Below are 19,996 nucleotides of genomic sequence, written 5' to 3'. Positions count from 1 at the left end.
TGAGAGAGTCTCCACTCTTTGCTCTGAGGACGGAAAAGGAAGGAGTGCATCTGGGCCTGGTCTGCCCTCTCCTGTAAGGAACTGGCAGCTCCTCGCTGCTTCGGTCTGGCCCCAGGATGCCAACGCACAGAACTGCCGCACAGCTGTGAAGCCCCAGCGTGGGACGGCCTGAATTCCAGTTCCAATCACACCAATGTGGGGTGGCCACCCTGCCCCCCCCAGCCCGTGTGGCGACAGTTTGGGGCCGTCAAGTCACCTCTGTATCAGCGGGAATGAATGACGAGAACACACGCCGCACAGGCCAGGCCCGCGGTTGGCTTGGGCAACAGGTAGGAAGCAGCGTCTCGGAGCCTGTCTCGAGCTGCAGTGCCTGGCGGGGCTGATGGTCTTTCCAGGGCTTGAAGGCATGTTGTGTCAACTGGTGCTCAGCCCAGGAAAACCCTGCTCGGATGGATGTGCACAACTCTGCTCTTTGTGGGGCTGATGGACCACCTCCCGAGGCTCCCCTTACGGTGACCTCTTGTTAGGTTGCAGGAAATGACTTATGTCCCGTCCTGAAGCTGCAGCTGAGGGGCTTGTGTGGATGTGCATGCCCGTGAAGCCTCACCCCATTGCCCCGAGAGTTCCTGCACGCCCATCAATCCCCACCCCACATCCCAGATGTGACAGAGCCTCTGGGTCTGTGGCCGCCTGCTGGCTCCGCCGATTCCAGAACCTTCACAAGGACTCACGCGGGACCCCTTCCTGGCTAGTGCTCTCAGCCACATGATGCCTGTGGGCTCGGCATTGGGTCACTGTCCGGCTGGGTGGTTTGCCTTTGGGGGATTTGGGCCAGGCTGCCCCCATCCTCCTGCTGGTGGACTGTGGTTGGTTTCCAGTTCTTGCTGCGTGTGGATAATGCTGCCGCGAGTGTTTGTGTAAAAGGCCTCTGTGACCACGTTTCCACTTCTCCTGGGTTACGTATCGAGTGGAAACTCTGGGGGACAGGGTGGGCGTGGGGTCAACTCAGAAAGTAAATGCCAAACTGCCTCCCCAAGTGGCTGCACTGTTTTACACGCCCACAGGAGAGCACGCAGGGAGTCCCTCTTGCTCGCGCCCCTCAACATTCGTATATCGAGGCCCTGACCCCCAGTGTGGCTGCGTCTGGACCAAGGGAGTCACGCAGGGTCAAGGAGGTCATGTGGGGGGGGGGCAGCTGACCCAACAGGTGAGGACACAGTGTGAGGGTGGCATCTGCAAGCCAGGAAGAGTCCTCGCCGGGAACAGAATTGGCTGCAACACCGACCCCGGACTTCCAGCCTCCAGAACTGTGAGAAAATAAATGTGGTTTAAGCCACCTGGGCTGTGGTGTTTTGTTACAGCAACTTGAGTGAGCCAGTATTTGGTTTGGTCAGCTGCTAAGTTCTGTCCTCTTGGGGGGGTGGGACCTCAGCGTCCATCCATGTGTGTTTCGTGCAAGTGCTGGGACGGCCACGCGCGTGCCTGCCGAGACCTCTCCCTTTTTCAGAGTGAACTGTCCGTTAGTGACATGCATGAGTTCTTCACATACTCCACACGGAGGTTCTGCCAGGTGTGTGTTGTGAGTGCTCCCTGCAACCTGTGGCTTGCCGTTTTTTCATGGTGTCTTTTGAAGAACCCAAGATTTTCATCGTTTTGACGCAGAGTTTACCCATTTTTTTCTCTTATGGTTAATGGTTTCTGTGCTGTAAGCAATCTTTGCCTCTCCGAGACTGCGAACGTTCTAAGTTATCTGCGAGGAGTGTCTTGGTTTTACGTTTGCGTCCACCTCGAACTGTCATGTGTGGTGTGGTGGGGGGTGGGGTCCGTGTGCCCGTGGGGATACCCAGCACTGGCGGGGGAGACACTTTTCTTTCTCAGCTGAACTGACTTGCTGTCTTGTCCAGAGGTCACTTGACCGTGACTTCAGTGTGGGACTGCTTCCAGACTGACCAACCCCGTCGATATGGCTCTTGGCCTCTCACCTCCCCTGGCGCCTCGAGGGCCACATCCTCTGGGAAGGCCTGAACCCACAAGCAGTGTGATGCCGACAACTTTGCTCTCATTCAAGACTAGGTCCTGCGCATTTCCACGCACACCTAAGACTTGGTTCGTTAATTTCTAAAAAGAAAACCCTTCTAGGATTATGTTTGGGGCTGCACGAAATCTATCGACCAGTTTGGGGACAACTGACCCTTGGCTGGTAACGAGCCTTCTGACCACAAACGTGGAAGACCTACTTGCCCAAGTCTCCTCTCAGTGACGTTTGGTGGTTTTCAGAGCACAAGTGTTGCACTTCTGTGAAAACTTCCTAAGTATTTTATGGTTGTGGATGTTAGGGGTATATTTTAAACTTTCATGTTTTTGACAGTTTTTGCCAGCTCATGGAAATACTGGCCCTGAGTCCTGCACACTGGTCGACTTCAATCCCTAGTTCTACGGCCCTTGTGATCTTCCACATACGTGATGAACAGAGATAATTTTACTTCCTCTGTTCCAATCTTCAGGGCCTTCACCACTTTTTCTTGCTTTAATGCACAAGCTAAGATCTTCAACACACTGTTGACTAGCCATGAGGAGGTTGGCCACCACTGCCCTGTTCCCAGTCTTAGAGGAAAAGTGTTCAGTCTTTCACCATTTAGTATGATGTTAGCTGTAGGTAGTTTGTATAGTTATCTTTTATCAGGTTGAAGAAGTTTCCTTCTATTTCTAGTTTGCTGAGATTTTTTTTGGTTATTGTGAATAAGTGTTTAACATTGTCTAATGCTTTTTGTACCTAGAATGAGATGAACATATCATTTGATCTCTTTCTTCCTTATATCTGGTAACTTGGTGAATTACATCTATTTATTCATGTCCTACCAGCCTTGCATTCTGGGGAAAATCCCACGTGGACTTGACACCTTTATGTACTCTGGATTCATTTGCGAATAATTCCTTGATAATTTTTGTTTGTGCTCTTGAAGAACAGTATTCTGTAACTTCCCTTTTTGAAATGTCCTTGTCTTCACCGGCCTCAGGAGAGTGAGCTGGGAAGGGTCCCCTCTCCCGTTTTCTGAATGAGTGTGTGTAGATTTGCTATCACTTCTTCCTTAAATATTTGATAAATCTCATCAGTGGAGTCGTCTGGGCCTGGAGTTTTCTGTGGGAGGTACCTTTTGTATGTTTAATGACTCAGTTTATAAAGTGATTCAGCTGTGCTGACCCTCTTGTGTCAGTGTCAGAAACCTACCTACCTCTATGTCCTCTAACTGCCCACTTCACGTGCATAAAGTTGCCCATACTACTTCTCTTTAACCTTTTATTTTGAAGAAAATCTTAGACTTCAGAAAAGCTGTAAAAATGACAAGGAGACTCTGTACACGTGTCACTACTACTTCAACCCTACTTGAGTTTCACCAGCTTCCCACTAACATCCTGGCTGACGGCTCCTTAGACTTTAATTAAGGTATGACTTGGATACCTGAGATGCTGGTCAGAAGCTGTGCAGAACGTCCCACAGTTGGGGCATGTCTGATGCTTCCTCATGGTTAGATCAGAGGATGCATTTTGGACAGAATTGATGCTTTGTCCTTGGAGCTGCATCCTCTGCACAGATTCCTCCCCTCTGTGCCCTGGCCGCTGCCTCCAGCAGGAAGCCCTCCGGCCATCACTGCCTCCCCGCGGCAAGGACCCCGGCCTCCCCGAAGAGCCAGGCAGTTAAGGGCTCGGCTCGAGAGTTTCCCTCTGGACCCCGGCCCACCTGGCTATCGTCGGGTGTGAAAACATTTGTGTCACCATGTGTCCAGTTTCCAGCTGCTTCCAGAGAAGGGCAGCCTGGTGCCACCTCTCCAGACACCCAAGGATGGAGTGGCCGCACCGACTGCACCCCGGGCACCTGGGGGGACCAGGCCATCAGCGGGCAGAGAGGTTTCCTTCCTTCTGCTCGGGCACCCCCACCCACACGACCTGGGGACCCCTCTGAGGCTGAGCTCTGAAAGGACCAATCTGTCCTCTGGGGCATGTGAAGCATGGCCAGACTACAGAACCACAAGCAGGTCTGAGCGTCCGGGACAGTCGCCAGTTCTGATCGAGCAGCAGAAAATCGGGGCCGGGCTCATCCCGGGCAGCGTCTGCTCAGCTCCTACGGACTGGACAACTTGCTGCTGTCACTCCTTTTTATCAAGTCAACTCTGTCGTTCTGCTTTCCTACGAAGGGAGGTTAATAATATCCAACGTACAGACGGAATCAAGTAATTACACCTTTTAGTGCACCTGATAATTTTTTATCCAGCTGGTGCTAACAGTCAATCAAAATGCCATAAAAGGTGCTTTACAACATGCTAATGACTCGCCGCCCCTGTGAGGCATCGTGGGAGTTTGTGCAGCCGCGAACCGTGCTCAGAGCAACCTGACAGCTCTGCCACCCAGAGCTCTGCAGCTGAAGCTACTGTCCCAGGAGGGTCCTGATAAAGTCCTTAGAAACAATGCATATGTTTTTATGCTTTTTAAAGCCAGCTGAGAGAGAATCTACAATTGAGTCCTAGACGGACAAGGAACAGCAGCCTTGAGGCTAAGAACACCTGTGCGGTGGCGAGACCGCTCACGGTTTCGTGTTTCATCAAAGGGACCTATGAAAACCATGCTCATCTTTCTAATTAAATGGAAAAATGAGTTTAGGGAAAGCATCACACTTTGCCGTGGAATCTGGACCCACACAATCACCCAACATGGTGTTTCTAAGTGTCTGTAGCTGCTCATACCCCGCTGGGTTGGGAACCTGGCCAACCACCCTGGCCTGTCTCCCACCCCCCACCCCCACCCCGCTGCCACAGCTCATCCCTCTGCACCCAGCTGCCTGCAGTGCCCCCGGAGCCTGGCCAGACGGTGCAGACGTGGCAGCTACCTGAACCACCACGGCGTGACGGCCAACACCCTGGGAGTCCAGGAGGGGAGCCTGTGGGAGTGGGAACCCACGGTCCTGCTTGAGGACTGGCCCGTCCCCCTCGACAGCAGATGCCATCACTTGCTAGTTCAGTCTTCCCAGCAGACTGTGGCACCAGCCAGGACGTGGGGCGACGGGGGCTTCAAATACAGAGAGCCGCATAGGGCAAGGTGGCGCTGTGCTGCCTGGGGGACGTGGCCCCCCTCACGTAAGAAGCCCATGAGTAAACCGAACATTTGACAAGGAAGGGGCAGCATGGCGCAGTGGAGGACAGCGACTTTGCAGGAGAACCAGCGCCGGCCCCCACCCCCCTGCAGGCTTGTATTTTCCCCCACAAGGAACAACTTAGAGCAAACAGACACTAGACTGTCTGGACGATGTGAAAGAAATGGGTATTTTACATTTTAGCGTAACAAGCAGGGCAGAGGCGGAAAGGAAAGTACACGAAGTCGCCCAGACTTCTGCCTGGTGAACCACCTTACTCCTGATTTTAAGTTTCTGAAAACTCGAAGGTGTAATTAAAACTGAGACGTGCACTTTCCACAGCTGCATGGCAGGTGGGAGTCGAGGAGCCTGGTCCCAGGGCGCAGCAGGAGGGCGTGAGGGGGAGAGGACGTGGCAGGGAAGCGGGATAGCTGAGCACCACCGCAACCACACGGGGAGGCATTGGGAGAAGGGGCTCCACCGGCAGAGAGACAGGAGGGCGTGAGGCCGGGGTCACAGACAACGTCGTGTGACCCGCTAACACGTTTCCCGACATTTCAGATGCTCCATACACACCAGGAGGACTGGGGGGGAAGGGGTGACCAGGGGGCCCTCCCCTGAGTGTCCCCATGGAATGACTCAAGTCCTGGTTGTTTCCCATAGAAAATGGCCATGCCAGAGGGGCCAGTGGAGCATCGAGTGCTCAGAAACAGGCCTCGGACATCATGGAAAGTGGTGGAAGGGGCACGGCTGGCCTGGCTGGTGGGAAAGCAGCAAGGCAGCCACTCGTTTTTAGTACGTTTCCTTCCAAGTATAACAAATAAAAGTTCTACTTACCGCTCCGAGCATGATTCTGAAAATCAGCCACCGATAGCCCCACAGGACGATCCGGGACGTGGGGGTCCCCCTGGGCAATGGAGACAGAGTCCAGAGAGGGCACAGGAAAATCCCCAGGAAGCCCGTCTCCAGAAGCTGGGACTCCCATCCTGAAATGAGGGCAACAGAACACAAAGGACGAGTAAGCAGCAGTGGACACTTTCCGAGGAAGCAACTGCACCAAACCCGGCTTAACCCAGACAGTCCTTCAAACAGGACAAAGAGCAACCGAGACACAGCTCCTGGCTGAGCCTAGCTGCTCAGGCCATGGCTCCTGCCCTTCGCAGGGCGCCCACAGACACGGCGCAGCCCCTGAGCAGTCACCAGGGTGGACACGGGCACCGAGCAGGCTGGACGACCCGGACGTGAGTTGCTAAATGCGGAGCAGACTGTGGTCCCATCTGCCCAGGTGAGGGAGGGAGCCAGGGGAGTAGCAAGTACAGGCCCTGCGTGGCTCAGCCTGGCACCGCTGGATGGGGGGCATCAGTCATTCCTCCTGCTGGGGAGCCCATGTGAGAAATGCAGGTGTGAGCAGCACACCTGAGTTCTCGCTCCTATCATGGAGACGGCCCCTCACACTGCGTCTCCGGGACACCCACAACATGGAGCTGGTCTTGGGCTGCATCAAAAGGAGCCTGCGCTGTGCTTTGTGGGCTGCACGACTTCCCTTTCACCCCACACTGATGAACCTCAAAAACATTCTGCTGCGTCAGAGACGCTTCAGACAAGGGCAAACACTCTACAGTTCCACTGATGTAGGTTCCAGAACAAGCTGCCCCCATGCAGGTGAGAGAAATTAGAACCTGGCTGCCTGGGGGGTCTGCGCCCTGGGGGTGGGAGTGCTGGTCATGGTGGTGCACTGGCCAAGACTTACCAAAAGCACCTTAAGGTCTGTGCATTTCAATGTTTGTAAACTTCTCAAAAAAACAGACAAACCCAAATGAATTTTGAACCCCACTCTGAAACACACTGAACGTTAAGATGAGGCATGAACAGATGTGTGATGATGCCAATAGAGCCAAGGACCAGCCACGGCCAAATGTAGGTGGTGGGTTTGAGGGTTTTTACTGTACAACTGTTTGAAACTTTCTGTGGCTTGAAATTTTTCATAGTAAAATGTGGAGGGAGAAATCCCACTGACTCTCATATGCTCTGGATTTCTGAAGCTCAGTTCCACATCGGTTCTTCTCTGGAAGACAAACAGGTGAGTTTGCCCAAAGGCAGCAGTGCCAACACCAGGGCGGCACCGACGGGTGGGCCGTCACTGCCTAGGGTCTCTGTGGGCTCACTGCATCGGCTGAGCCACCTGTGCTGGGGGATCTGGGGCTACCAGCATGCGCCCTGCACTGTCTGGAGATGATTCCAGAAGCAGAAAGAAGCCTGAACAGTGCTGGGGAGGGGTGCCCGGGGGAGGGAGCCGAGTGAGGCGGGCGACTGGAGCCCAGAGCGCCACCAGGCTGTGGCCAGGCCACGACCAATGGAGACGGTGGGCCTGTTGGCACAGCTGTCACCGACGGGAGAGGAAGGCAGAGCACAGGGCGCTCTGGCCAAGGCCGAGATGGGGACATCGGTGCCACCCTCCTCTGGGGACCCAGTGTGTGGGATGCCCACGTGGGCTGAGCTGGCCTCCAGGGCACACACCCGGCTTCCCCCAGATGCCTCAAAGGAAGAAAGCAGGAAGCCCTCGTGCTCATCTGCTCTACGAGGTTCCGGACACTGAGCGTCGCTCATTTTGGGTGCAGGTCTCGTCCTTCTGCTCGTGGACATGACGACCTCTGCTTCACAATGTGCTTCAAACCCCCTTCTTGTCTCAACAGGAAGAAGCGGACTCTGTTCCTTATGCGACACCTTCTCTGGTTTTATCTTGAGAAGTCGTTTTTATTAAGCTTGGACTCCTTCCACATGGGGGCATTTTAAAACGTGTGGTTTTATGACGGCAGAACATGGGAGTGATGACACGGCTCTGGGAGGATTTATCTGCAGACGCTTCAGATCTGAGAAGGGACCTCAAAGGACACTGTCTCCACCCCTCCTCAATGTGGCCCCGCAAGCAGGGCAGGCGGACACGGTGTTCCAGGCTGACCTGGGCAGGCCCCAGAGGAAGCAAGGCTGGAACAGCCCATGTACCCGCCCAGGAGTGGGGACCCGGCCTTGCTCATGCTCCCTGGAAGCCCCTCAGCAGCTTGCAGACCTCACGTGGGCGGGCAGAGCGGTCCCCAGAGCCCGGGTCTGCCTTCTCTGTCACCTCGCTCTGCACAGACGCGACGAACGGAATTTTAATGTGCAGTTTGAGTGACACCAATCAAAGCGAAATGCAAATGGCAGAGCCCAGAGACCCTCCTAAGTGCCAGGAAGCAGGTGACGGGGACCCGCTATCACCCTAGGGATGTACGTGTCACCTGGCCCTCCTGCCTCCTCCTGAACTCGGAACCTCCCTCATCCTGCTGGGTGCGTGGGGCCACCCCCGCCCCCCATCTCGGCATAGCCATTTTCCAGGCCGAAGCTGAGGCTGCCTGCTCGCTGGCCGCCACTCCAGCCATTAGTGCTCACCGGCACCGCTAGGAGGAGAGGGTGGCCTACACCCACATGCTCCGCTTCCTTTGCTGGGGTCCCCCCGGTGGTCAGCAGCTATGCTGCTGGCACAAGGAACACCACTGTTCTCCGTGGCCCCAGAAAGACAAGCCCTCCTCCCAGACGTGCACCCCAGCCTATGCACAGACCCCTCAGGAGGGCAAGGCGACAGCCCCTTCATGGGGGCCTGGACGGTTTCGCCCACAGCATGGGACATCCCACCAGTGGCTTTGGGGTGACAGTGAGCAAGTGACCAGGGGAGTCTCCGTGGGCTGCACCACCTGCTGCTAGAACTTTCACCTCGGCAGCTACTGGCTGGTTTCCAGGAATGCGGCGCAGCGTCCAGCTACGTTTGGGAGGCGTCCTCGTGAGACTGAGGGTCGGCGCCCACCGCCATGCTGGGTGAGGTGTGGCGGCGGTGGCCTTCCCAAGGAGCCGCTTGCCCACTGTCTCTGGGGACGGCTCTGACAGGGACTTGCAGGGTCGTCCAGCCCTGTCCTGACCAGAGCTCAGGGCCAGCCGTAGTCGGTGGCCTCCAGGTCTGAGAGCAGACACAGCCCCTTGCCTTGCAGGCTCTGGGCAGTCTGGGCGCCTGTGGGCTGGACTGGCTGCAGCCGAGCAGACTGGTGGTCGGAGGAAGTGGATGCTCTCCATGCTCCCCTCCTCCCGACTTGTGCTTCTGAATCACCCAGCCCGTGTCTGCCAGAGCTGCACACGAGTCTGAGGAAGGCCTACAAATGTTGAATCCGGCCCCTCAGTCTCCTGGCCTGACCTGTGACCCGTGGGTCCCTCACTCCTTCGCCACATGGGGCACCTGCTCCCCAAACAGCTCCGATGTGGATGTGGTGCTGACTTCTGGCTTTGTCCTCTTGGGCCTGTGAAGAGCAAAGATGCTCTTCTATCGAAGACTGGATAATCCACCACTGGGCAGCCTGGCATGGGCCTGGTGATGCAGAACACACGGCCACCGCAGAGTGGGCATGGCACTCCAGGATGGATGAGGATGGGGCCGGGCGGCTCCTCGTGGAGGATTCTTGCTGACCGTCAAGGGGGCTCAGAGGGGGCTCGCCAGGCACTGTGGTCACCCAGAGTCAAGGTCAGGATGGCACAGGCTAAGCCACCAACCAGAAAGGAAATGTGGCCTAAAGCAAGGTTTCAGTGGCAGAGGCCACCCGATGGCTCTGAAAGCAACTGAGGCCTCACAACCTCCTCGAAACTATTACAGTTACTTAGAGTAATTAAATGTCGCAGGCATGGATCCTTCAAAGATGACAGCACCATCCACGTTATGAGTAGGAAACCCATTAGCTTCATGGTTAAAAGCGGGAGAAGGGGAAAGCGCTTCCCTCCTGACGGGCTGTCACTCCTGCCTGAGCCGCCCACCCTGGGAGCACTCGGAGCTGTAAGTCACTCCCAGTCTTCACGGGCACAGTAGCCCGTTCTGCAGCTTCTGACGGCAAAGAAGGGCTGTTTTTACACCTTGGGGACGGTTCTGGGGCCACCCTGTCCCCCCAGGTGCCGATGCTCGCTCTGCCACAGAGCCCCATGCCTCCTACAAGTGCAGTCAGAGCCCACTGTGATGGGCAGGTGGGGTTCAGAGGCCAAAGCTCGAGACATAGGGTGACGGGCCAGCTGGGGGAGTGCCTGGTCCACTGTCCTTGGCCCCATCCGGTGGGAGGATGTCACTTTGGCATTGGTGGGGGTAGCTCTGGGTCTCGCTCACAGCCCTACTGGGGGCCTCGCGATAGGCACAGTGGCTCCTGGGTGGGGGGTGGCCCAGGCAGAGACCATGGTCGGAAAGGTGGCAGGACAAAGCGGGCAGCCCCGAATCCATTTGCTGTGATACTGGCTGCTGCTTGCCACGTGCCCTGGGCCCCCTCGCTGACCTCAGGCAGCAGGAGAGGTGCTCAGACTCTGGGGCTAATAAGCTAGAGGGCCACCCGGGCCTGTGTCCAAAACACGGGGCCTGAGTCATGGGACATGTCCAGCTGGCGTGGTCCAGGAGCACAGTCTGCAGACCCCACTCCTCCCTGCGCCTTTGACTGGTGACTTCCGTGCTCAACGCCTGCAAAGTACGAGTTTCACAGAAGTGGGCAACCCTGGAATGGCCTGAGCGGCAGGTGGAGAAAAAGCCCCTCTTCTCAGCAGAGTGTCAGAGGCGGCCCAGGGGTCCAGGCCGCCCGGGGCTGAACTCCTGTGTTCTCCTCCACATTTCTGATCTGCAAAGCCATGCTTGCGAGTTTTTATCATGGCTGCTTGGCATGTGTGACGCAGACTCCACTGGAGGGATTTGGTGTTTTGAGGCAGAGTGCCAGCCAGGTGCAGGCAGAGGAACTCCTGTGTTGCATGGGCTCTTGTGGGCCAGCTGGAGCCCCGATGCTCACCAGAGTGGAGCCACGGGGTATTGAGCAAAGGGCAGGCCTCACTGTGTGGTGTCGGGCCTTGGGGAGTGGGGGCTGCATGGCAGCCGGGAAATCGGGGGGAGGTTCCACTGACACTGTTCCTGAACCGTCTGCCCGCCCGTCACCCAGAAGGGACTAGGGAGAGCTGCATGCTGCTGGTGACTGCTGCAAACACTGCAGTCCAGACCAGCACGCCCTGCCCAATGACTGGCTAACACACTTTCCTCTTTTGTTGAGACACAATATAAAATGAGATCAGGTAAAAAACACAAGGGAGGCTACAACAAAACTTGAAGGAAAACTCTTGCTGGCGTTTAGAAATAGCCGCCCGCTGTCCAGCACGTCACGGGGAACATGAGTCTCTCTCTGTTCCCCATCTGGACGGGGCACCTGGTGATTGTGTGCACCTGTCCAGCGAGGTCAAGAGCCCCGCCCAGCCTGCTCGCACCTTACATCCACCTCACACCCCCTCCTGCAGTCACCACGGTGCACGGGGCCTTGCCCAGGTGCACCAACCCCTTCCGGCCATAAGAACCACCTGGCAGAGCTGCCCTTGCCCTAAGGGGACAGACTGGGGCCTGTCCCCAGGGCCCAGGAGGTACTAATGCTGCCCTGCCCCAGAGGTGCAGCCATGCTCCTGTTCACCTCCCCAACCTCAGCCCCCCTCGTGCCGGGCCTGCCTCCCGTGCCCCCTACAAGGACCCGCTCAGAGCCACGTCTGCCCAGGAATCCTCCAGAACCGGCGTGAGCTGGGCAGGTCTCTTGGGACAGGACCCTGTCTGTCCGGCTTTCTGGTCACTTCTCACATATTTGAGGATTTAAGCCAGAGATCAGACGGTAAATGGAACACGTCTTCTAGCAAGAAGACGTTTTTGAAAGACCTGGTTAAATGCTTCACGCTTTAAGTAAAATCATTTTAAATTGCACGCTCTCAATTAGGAAGCGCTTAGCAAATTGCCAGTCTGTGTTTTACGGATGTCCTTGGGCGCTGCAGGGAACGGGAAGTGACCTGTGTGACCCGCACAGCGACCCTCCTCCCACTGCACTTTGTCACGGTGCTGGTTCATACTTGGTTGCTGTGGCAACCAGACTTCATAGCCCCAGGTGTCCCCTGCTGCTCAGATCCACACAGGTGTCACCAGCTAGCCTGAAAACAAAATCCATAGTAATGACCTTAGCTGGCTTTACTGGTTTGGGATAAATATGAGAATGCTTCCTGTCAACGGAAATGAGACTTGGCAACAGAGATTTTTCAGGATTAACATATTCAAAATATTTAATATATATCTGGATGAAGGGCACAATGCCTTACCGTTTCTTTGTCTTTTGTTTCCTGTGCATGAAAACTAGCTGATGGGACTTCCCTGGTGGTCCAGTGGTAAAGAATCCACCTTACAATGCAGGGGACGTGGGTTCGATCCCTGGTCAGGGAACTAAGATCCCACACGCCACGGGGAAACTAAGCCCGCGCACCACAACTGCTGAGCTTGTGTACCTCAGAGCCTGCATGCTGCAAACTACAGAGCCCATGCACCCTGGAGCCTGTGCGCCACAACTAGAGAGAGAAAACCTGCACGCCATGTCTAGAGAAGAGGAAAAAAACCCTGCATGCCACAACTAGAAAAGAGAAAACCTGCACGCCACAACTAGAGAGAAGCCCGCGCACCACAACGAAGATCCTGCATGCCACAATGAAAGATCCTGCGTGCTACAACTAAGACCCAACGCAGCCAAACTAAATAAATCTTAAAAAAAAAAAAAAAGTAAAGAAAATTAGCTGAAGCTCGTCTCAAAGTGCCTTGTGAGACCCCTCACGAGATGCCGGGCAGTGCTTTCTTGGGGTTGCTCAAGACGAGGGGCGGTTCTGACCTGCCTCCTGCCTGTGCAGCCCAGGCCCACTAGCCATGTGGGGCTGCTGAGCTTGAAACGTGGTTGGCGGTGGTTGGGCAGACCTGCTCTCTGTCAGCCCAGGAGGCACGTGTGTCCACAGGTCCTGTGCGGAGCGGCCACGCCCACCCAGCACCACAGCAGGGCGAGCTCCTGTCCCCTACCCCTGTGCCATGGAATTGGGGTAACCCTCACCCACATAATCCTGGAGGATGACCCACTCACCCACAGCTCTCAAGAGCTTCCCCACACTGATGGACATGGTTCCTGGCGTCCTCCTCGCTGCCCATGGGCAGGCCCTGTCACCTGAGGGAGGAGAGGCCAGTGTGTCCACACTCGTCAGAAATAACAGGGAGGGTCAGCTCCTCTGGAAAGGAGGGAATCACATACACTTCTCCACCTGGCAGGCGCCCAGGGTAGAGGTCAGGGCAGAGGTCGGGCCAGCCCCAAGGCCTCTGCCCCACGTGGACACCGTCTCCGCTGGGGCCATGGCAGGGGACACACCAGCCTTCTTCCTGCTTCTACCTGTCCATGACTCTCGGATGCTCACTGTCTCTGGCCCTCCGTGAGGTCAGCGTGACGGGCAGCTCCTGGGCCCAGAGGCCGGGATGGCTGATGAGGGCAGGGAGCCTCACAGACCCTCTCTGGGTGGCACGTACACCCACGGAATGAGGAGGGGAGGGAGGGCGTCTCGGCCACAGAACCAGTACCCAGTGGACTCCGCCAGCTGCCACAATCTTGCTCAGTGGTCATTTGCAAGGGAGCCTGGTGGTGGTTCAGGGACTCGGGGAGGGGCAGTGACAGCTTCCAGCATCATGTCCTCGATGCCATCAGAAGAGATTTCCTTTCTTCTAGAAGGATCAGTGTACGGCAGGGGGTCAGGTTTCAGGTAAGTCAGCTGATGCAAGTCATCATGGGAAAACACCATAGGTGACCCACAGAGAGACCCACAGGGAGAGAATGAAGCTGACCAGGGCCCCCCTGACTGCCTCACCTGTTCCTCTGCTCTGCCCAGGGGTCTCCTCCCTTGCTGGCGGCCCAGGCGCGTCAAGTCCCTGCCCCCAGTGCCCATCCCTATGGCCCTTTGGTCAGGTCTCTGCTCAGATACACCTTCCCTGGATGTAACATACACCTAGGCCTCAGTCCATCCCGGCACTGCCTAGCCTGCAACACTCACCCCACCACACACTGCTCATCTCAATTATTTCCATTCTCCACTCATTCTGCACCCAGAACACAAGCTCCAAGCAGACAAAGTAAAGCAACCATAGTAAGAATTCTTAAGAACATAAATGAAAATATGACCGATCATAAGACATAAACAGACGAGAGAACTTGGAAGAGAAACAGAACTATAAAAAAAGAACAAACATTCTAGAACTGAAAAATAAAATATATGAAATTAAAATTTTACTAGATGAGCTTAATAGCAGATTGGATGACAGAGAATAAAAAGGTGATGAAGGGACTTCCCTGGTGGCGCAGTGGTTGAGAGTCCGCCTGCCGATGCGGGGGACACGGGTTCGTGCCCTGGTCTGGGAAGATCCCACATGCCGTGGAGCGGCTGGGCCCGTGAGCCATGGCCGCTGAGCCTGCGTGTCTGGAGCCTGTGCTCCGCAACGGGAGAGGCCACAACAGTGAGAGGCCTGCGTACAGCAAAAAAAAAAAAAGCTCTAACATATATGTAATTGGAATCTTAGAAGAGGAGAGAGAAATGGGGCATAAAAAACTTTTAAAAAATACTGGCAAAAATTAGCCAAGTTTGGTAAAAGACATAAATTACAGACTCAAAAACCTCAGGGAATCATAAGCAGGATAATGCCACATGCAGGCACGTCGTAGTCAAACTGCTGCAAACCAAAGACAAAACCTCCAAAGCAGTCAGAGAAAAGAAAGACATTATGCTCAGAGAACTGACAAGAGGAACAGCAGCCGAGTTCTCGTCAGCAACAACGGAGATGAGAAGACGGTGAACTGAGTGCAGAGTCTTGCACCTGACGGAACTGTCTGTTCCGAGATCAGAGCCAAGAATCCAGAAGCTTTTCAGACAGCAAGAGACTCAAACTGCTTGCATGAGGACAATGTTGAGCATAATCAAAAATTTAAAGGGGAAATAAAGCAGTATAGGTGTGGAGGGAGGAATCACTACCTCCTCCAGGAGGATCTATCAGGCCATCTGTCCAAGCAAGGAGAGATGGAAAGCCATGCATCCTCACACACTATGCTCAGAAGGCACTCAGTAAAAACAGGCCGTTCTCTCTAGGACATAAAGAGGTAAGATTGTGACTTAAGTGCCTTACATTAATAACAATAAACAGAAAAAATACTACCCATCCTTATAAAAAAACATTATAGCCTATAAATGAGAAAGCAGGTGAAACTTCTCTATTAACTAAGATATGCTTTCATTTCAGGAATTTTAATTTCACTTGCCAGATATGCAGAATCCTCCAGCTGTCATTCACATAGCTAACCATGCCCTTCCCCACTGGCCACTGAAACCAAGGATCTCTTGTGTGGAAAGGACAGGGCATGAGGGTTTTGAAGAGAGATATTAACTGAGCAGGTTCTTTGGAAAGTTAGGCGAGGAGCTTGGCATGAAGCAAACCTTCCCTCCTCATGAGGAGCATCTGGTGCAAACAGACAAAAAGTCCTGTAAGTTCTCACATGGACTCAATCTTAGAACAGAATAGATTCAGTGTTTTTCTTAAATGGGAGTGGTGACTAGTTGGGGGCATGAGGGAACTTTCTGGGGTGATGGTAATTTTCTATATCTTGATGGGAGTCTAGATTACACAGGTGTATGCATCTGTCAGAACTAACAATGTCCACTATGATCTGCACATTTCATTGTGTGTGAATTCTTCATCAAGGCAAAACCCTGAAGGTGCGCTGAGCTCTTGTTAACGACCTGCCCACTGAGTCTTTAGTATTTAGGGGCAGGATACTGACAACTGACATTTACTCTGGATTGCATCAAAATACATGAAGGGTTGGTGGTGGATAGAAAGATGAACATATAAGCTACCACCACCACCAGAACAAAAACTAGTAAAATATAAACTGTAGAATCTAGGTGGTCCATAGATGGGTTTTTTACTATACAATTCAACTTTTTTTGTATGCTTGAAATTTTTCATAAATGATTTTAAAAGTCTATTCAACACTGTAGTGGAGTTCTTAGGCACTGCAAAAATGAGAAAAAGAAATAAAAGTTTAAGGTCTGAAGTGGAAAAAAATATGATTGCCTATATAGAAATAAAAAAACAAAAAAAAAAAACAAGAGAATCTACAGGAAACGAGCTCAACTACTGAGTGGTGGTAACAGACTGACTGGAAATGACATTAAAAGGAATTCTCTGCTGGACTTCCCCGGTAACACAGTGGTTAAGAATCCGCCTGCCGATGCAGGGGACACAGATTCAATCCCTGGTCCGGGAAGATCCCACATGCCGCGGAGCAGCTAAGCCCGTGCGCCACAACTACTGAGCCTGCGCTCCAGACACCGTGCACCTAGAGTCTGTGCTCTGCAACAAGAGAAGCCACTGCAATAAGAAGCCCATGCACTGCAACAAAGAGTAGCCCCTGCTTGCGGCAACTAGAGAAAGCCCACACGCAGCAACGACGACCCAACACAGCCAAAAGAAAAAAGGGAATCCTCTGGGGTGCTTGGGAACGAAGTTCTTCTGAAAATTAAGTAAAGGAAAGGGTGAAGGGTTTATTCTGACATCCCCAGAGAAACTGCATTTAGAGCAACCAGAGAGTTGATGAGGGAAAGTTACTTTGATTAAAAAAAATCCCCAATAACAAATGCAAACAGAACAATAGAATTAGAACATCGCCAGCTTGCAGGCCCTAGCGGATGAGTCCAGGCAATGAACACCGAGGCTGCTGGGGCCCAGCAGTGCGGCTGGTGGAGAACTTTCTAATGACAGATCAGGCTGGGAAGGCCTGACCTCAGCAATCTCACCATTGCAGAGAGAGACGGGAAAGGCAGGCTGTGCCTCCTGATTGGCGGCAACAGAAAGTCCCAGCACCCAAGAAGCATCTTTGCCAGAAGCAAAGCTGACTGATGCGGCCTGGAGCTCTCCTACCAGCTCACAGTGAGGGCGGGGGGCCTGGCACTCCCAGACTGAGAAACACCTTGTCTGGGAGCATAAAGGAGGAGCCTCTGGAGAGGCAATAAGGGCACATCAATGAAATGTGTCAGATCCCTATTTGGACAAAATGTAGAAAGGACATTATTTAGGAGACAACCAGGAACATCGGAATGCTGACTACACATTTGATAGAACTCGTCCTAAGCTTTCAGGTGTGACGCTGGTATTGTAGTCACATTGTTTTAAAAGACCCCATCTCTCAGAGGTGTACAACAAAGTATTTCTAAATGCAATAACGCAACGCCTACAGTTTACTTTAAATAGCAGAGTGGAAGGGGTCACCCGCACATGGAAGACAGGCACGTCTTGGGCAATGAAGCGTCTGAGACGCTTGCCGGGGCTCACAAGGCCACTCTGTTTACTTTCAGATTTGTTTGATGTTTTTCATATTCAAAAATTAAAGAAACGTTTAAAACTGATCACTGGCATTCTCTCTGAGCGCAAATTGGGAAATGTTTTATATATATATATATATATATATACACACACATACATATGGGCTGCGTCGGGTCTTTGTTGCTGCATGCGGGCTTCCTCTAGTTTCAGCAAGCAGGGGCTACTCTTTGTAGCGGTACGTGGGCTTCTCACTGCAGTGGCTTCTCTTGTTGTGGAGCATGGGCTCTAGGCATGTGGGCTTCAGCAGTTGCAGCGTGCAGGCACTAGGGGGCAGGGGCTTCAGTAGTTGCGGTGCGTGGGCTCAGTAGTTGTGGCTCGTGGGCTCTAGAGCACAGGCTCAGTAGTTGTGGTGCATGGCTTAGTTGCTCCACAGCAGGCGAGATCTTCCCGGACCAGGGATTGAACCCGAGTCCCCCGCATTGGCAGGCAGACTCTTAACCACTGCGCCACCAGGAAAGTCCCTGAAATGCTATTTTTACACTGCCATTTGTTCTAGAAGCCAAACTTACAGTGAGTGTGGGAATAAGTCTTTAAAATTCCCAGCAGAATGAGCACTCACTTTACAGAACAGCTGCAAGTCATCATCTTGGGAGCTGCAGTAGTGAGTCTGATCAAATTATTCAGGTGTAACTCTAAAAACAAAACTTTTTTCCAGAACAAAACAGGAGGTGTGTTTTTCAGAGTGACTGATTTCCCCAAGGAGGCTAAGAGCTAGAGGCTGAAATGGGACTGATGGAGCTTCTTTGAATGTGTTCCCTCCCACTCCGAGGTTGTCCAATTGCAGCCCGAGGTGGGAGTAAGGTGGAAGCAGAGCCACATGCCCTGCACGCTGAACTGCTCATGCCCTGGGCTCTTCCCACACAGAGCGAGGCCTTATGAAAACCTGAGGGAAGAAAACTAGGACCCAGGATTCTGTGCAGACGGCCACGTTCTCTAAGAAAACTGTAGGGCTTTGCTCCAGTTCAGTGTTCAGGAAAGAAAGAAGGGGCACCCACCCAGGGCCTCCTGTTCCCAAACCAGAGAACTGGCCATGCCCCATCCACAGCACACCTGCTGGCTACCTGCAAATCCCCTGACATTTCTCAACTGTTATTTTCATTGGGATTATGACAAAATTGCTGATTTTGGCACAATCCAAAAGGGGAAAAAAGGAAGAGAGCTGTCCGGTTACTGAAGATGAGCCAAATGTTCAATGGTGTCAACTTCCCAAATCTGGGTCCTGAACCAAGTGGTGGTGGCGGGGGCAAGGTTTCACCAGTGAAAACCGCTTAACAGCGCTTAAGCTGAAAGGCTGACGCTTACCACACTGTCCTGTGTAAACAGACCAGGGTGAGACCCACTCTCTCCATCCTGGAACAGTGCTTTTCACCAAATTAAAGCCTGGGACGCGCTGACGTAGTAAGACCTTCACGTAAGCCTCTCAACAAAACCACACACGCACGCTCGGAATGCAGGAAGAAGGGGCCCGGGCCACGGAGAGTCCAGAAGGTCCGAGGCCTGGAGAGGTCCGCTGCGTGACGAGAATCAGGTTTTGTTTCCTGTGTCACTGCTTTCATCCCTCAAGACTCCTGCCTTTCTTGAGGCAGATCAAAGAGCTCTTCCTCAGATGAAAGGAGATTTCTTGCCATCAAAAAATACAAAACCCAAGACACAGCACAAAGGCGACGGGTAGAAGGATATTGAACTAGCCAGGCCCCGATGAAGTGCCAAGTGCCTGGCGAGGGCCCAGTGACACCCCTGCCCCACGTTCTGCAGACCCACCCAAGCACTCGGCACAGAAGATGAAGAGGTCAGGTCAGAAGCTCTTTGCACCCACACTCCTCCTCCTGCTCAGCCTCCACGCCCGCAGCTGGGTGTCCTTGAAGCTCAGACCTCCAGACCGTCACGTCCCACCCTGCCTGCTCGACACCACCTCACAGATGGGCCCTCCTTTAAGGACTGTCTCCATGACCATGTGTGGGATCCAGGCATCCCTGGCCAGTGCCTCCTGCTGGGCAGCGGTGCAGAGAGCAGGTCAACCTTGGGCCTGGCCAGAGACAGGCCCCTACTTGGTGGCTTGACCTCCTACTATCCCCCCAGCCCCGAAAACCTCCACCCTCCCAAATCCCAGCACGCTGGGTCCCGGCCCCCAACCCAGACGGGGCCTGAACCTTGCCTGCAACCTGCTTCTGCCTAGCTGAGACCTCATCGCAGGGAAGGAATCGCCTTCCCACAAGGCAAGTCCCACAGCCTCAGGAGCCCTGTCGTGAACACAGGCTCCACGTGCCCAGCTCACGTCCCTTCACCTTTGATTTCCTTTATTAAAACTAACTTGTTAAAACTAACGTATTAAAAACAAACAAACAAAAAAAACCCCAAAAAACTAATGTATTTATCCTTCATTGAAAGCAAAAATGTTTAGTGAAGATAAATCGGAACCAGAGAGAAGAAGGAAGTGACCTGCTCACCCAGAGGTAAATCTGGTTAACCCCTTGGTCATGGATTTCAAAACAGATCTGCTAGATTTGTTTAGAGACAAAATGGAATACAGGACACACTGCTTAACACATCATAAACACGGCTTCATTCATTAAACAGCA

The 19,996-nt window shown here is 53.5% G+C and overlaps 1 protein-coding gene across 5 annotated transcripts in view; it reads right to left on the bottom strand.

The window, feature by feature from the left end:
• LMF1 (lipase maturation factor 1) overlaps positions 1-19,996 on the bottom strand; it is a 97,342-nt gene that overhangs the window by 35,402 nt on the left and 41,944 nt on the right. For all 5 annotated transcript variants that reach the window (XM_030872240.2, XM_060285780.2, XM_030872243.2 and 2 more), the window contains one exon: positions 5,963-6,111. In XM_030872240.2, the coding sequence (XP_030728100.2) occupies positions 5,963-6,111 (149 nt within the window). The remainder of the gene's footprint in view (positions 1-5,962; positions 6,112-19,996) is intronic.

The sequence above is a fragment of the Globicephala melas genome, chromosome 15 (genome assembly GCF_963455315.2).
Source record: "Globicephala melas chromosome 15, mGloMel1.2, whole genome shotgun sequence".
NCBI classification, from domain to species: Eukaryota; Metazoa; Chordata; class Mammalia; order Artiodactyla; family Delphinidae; genus Globicephala; species Globicephala melas.
This window is presented reverse-complemented; position numbering and strand designations above follow the sequence as displayed.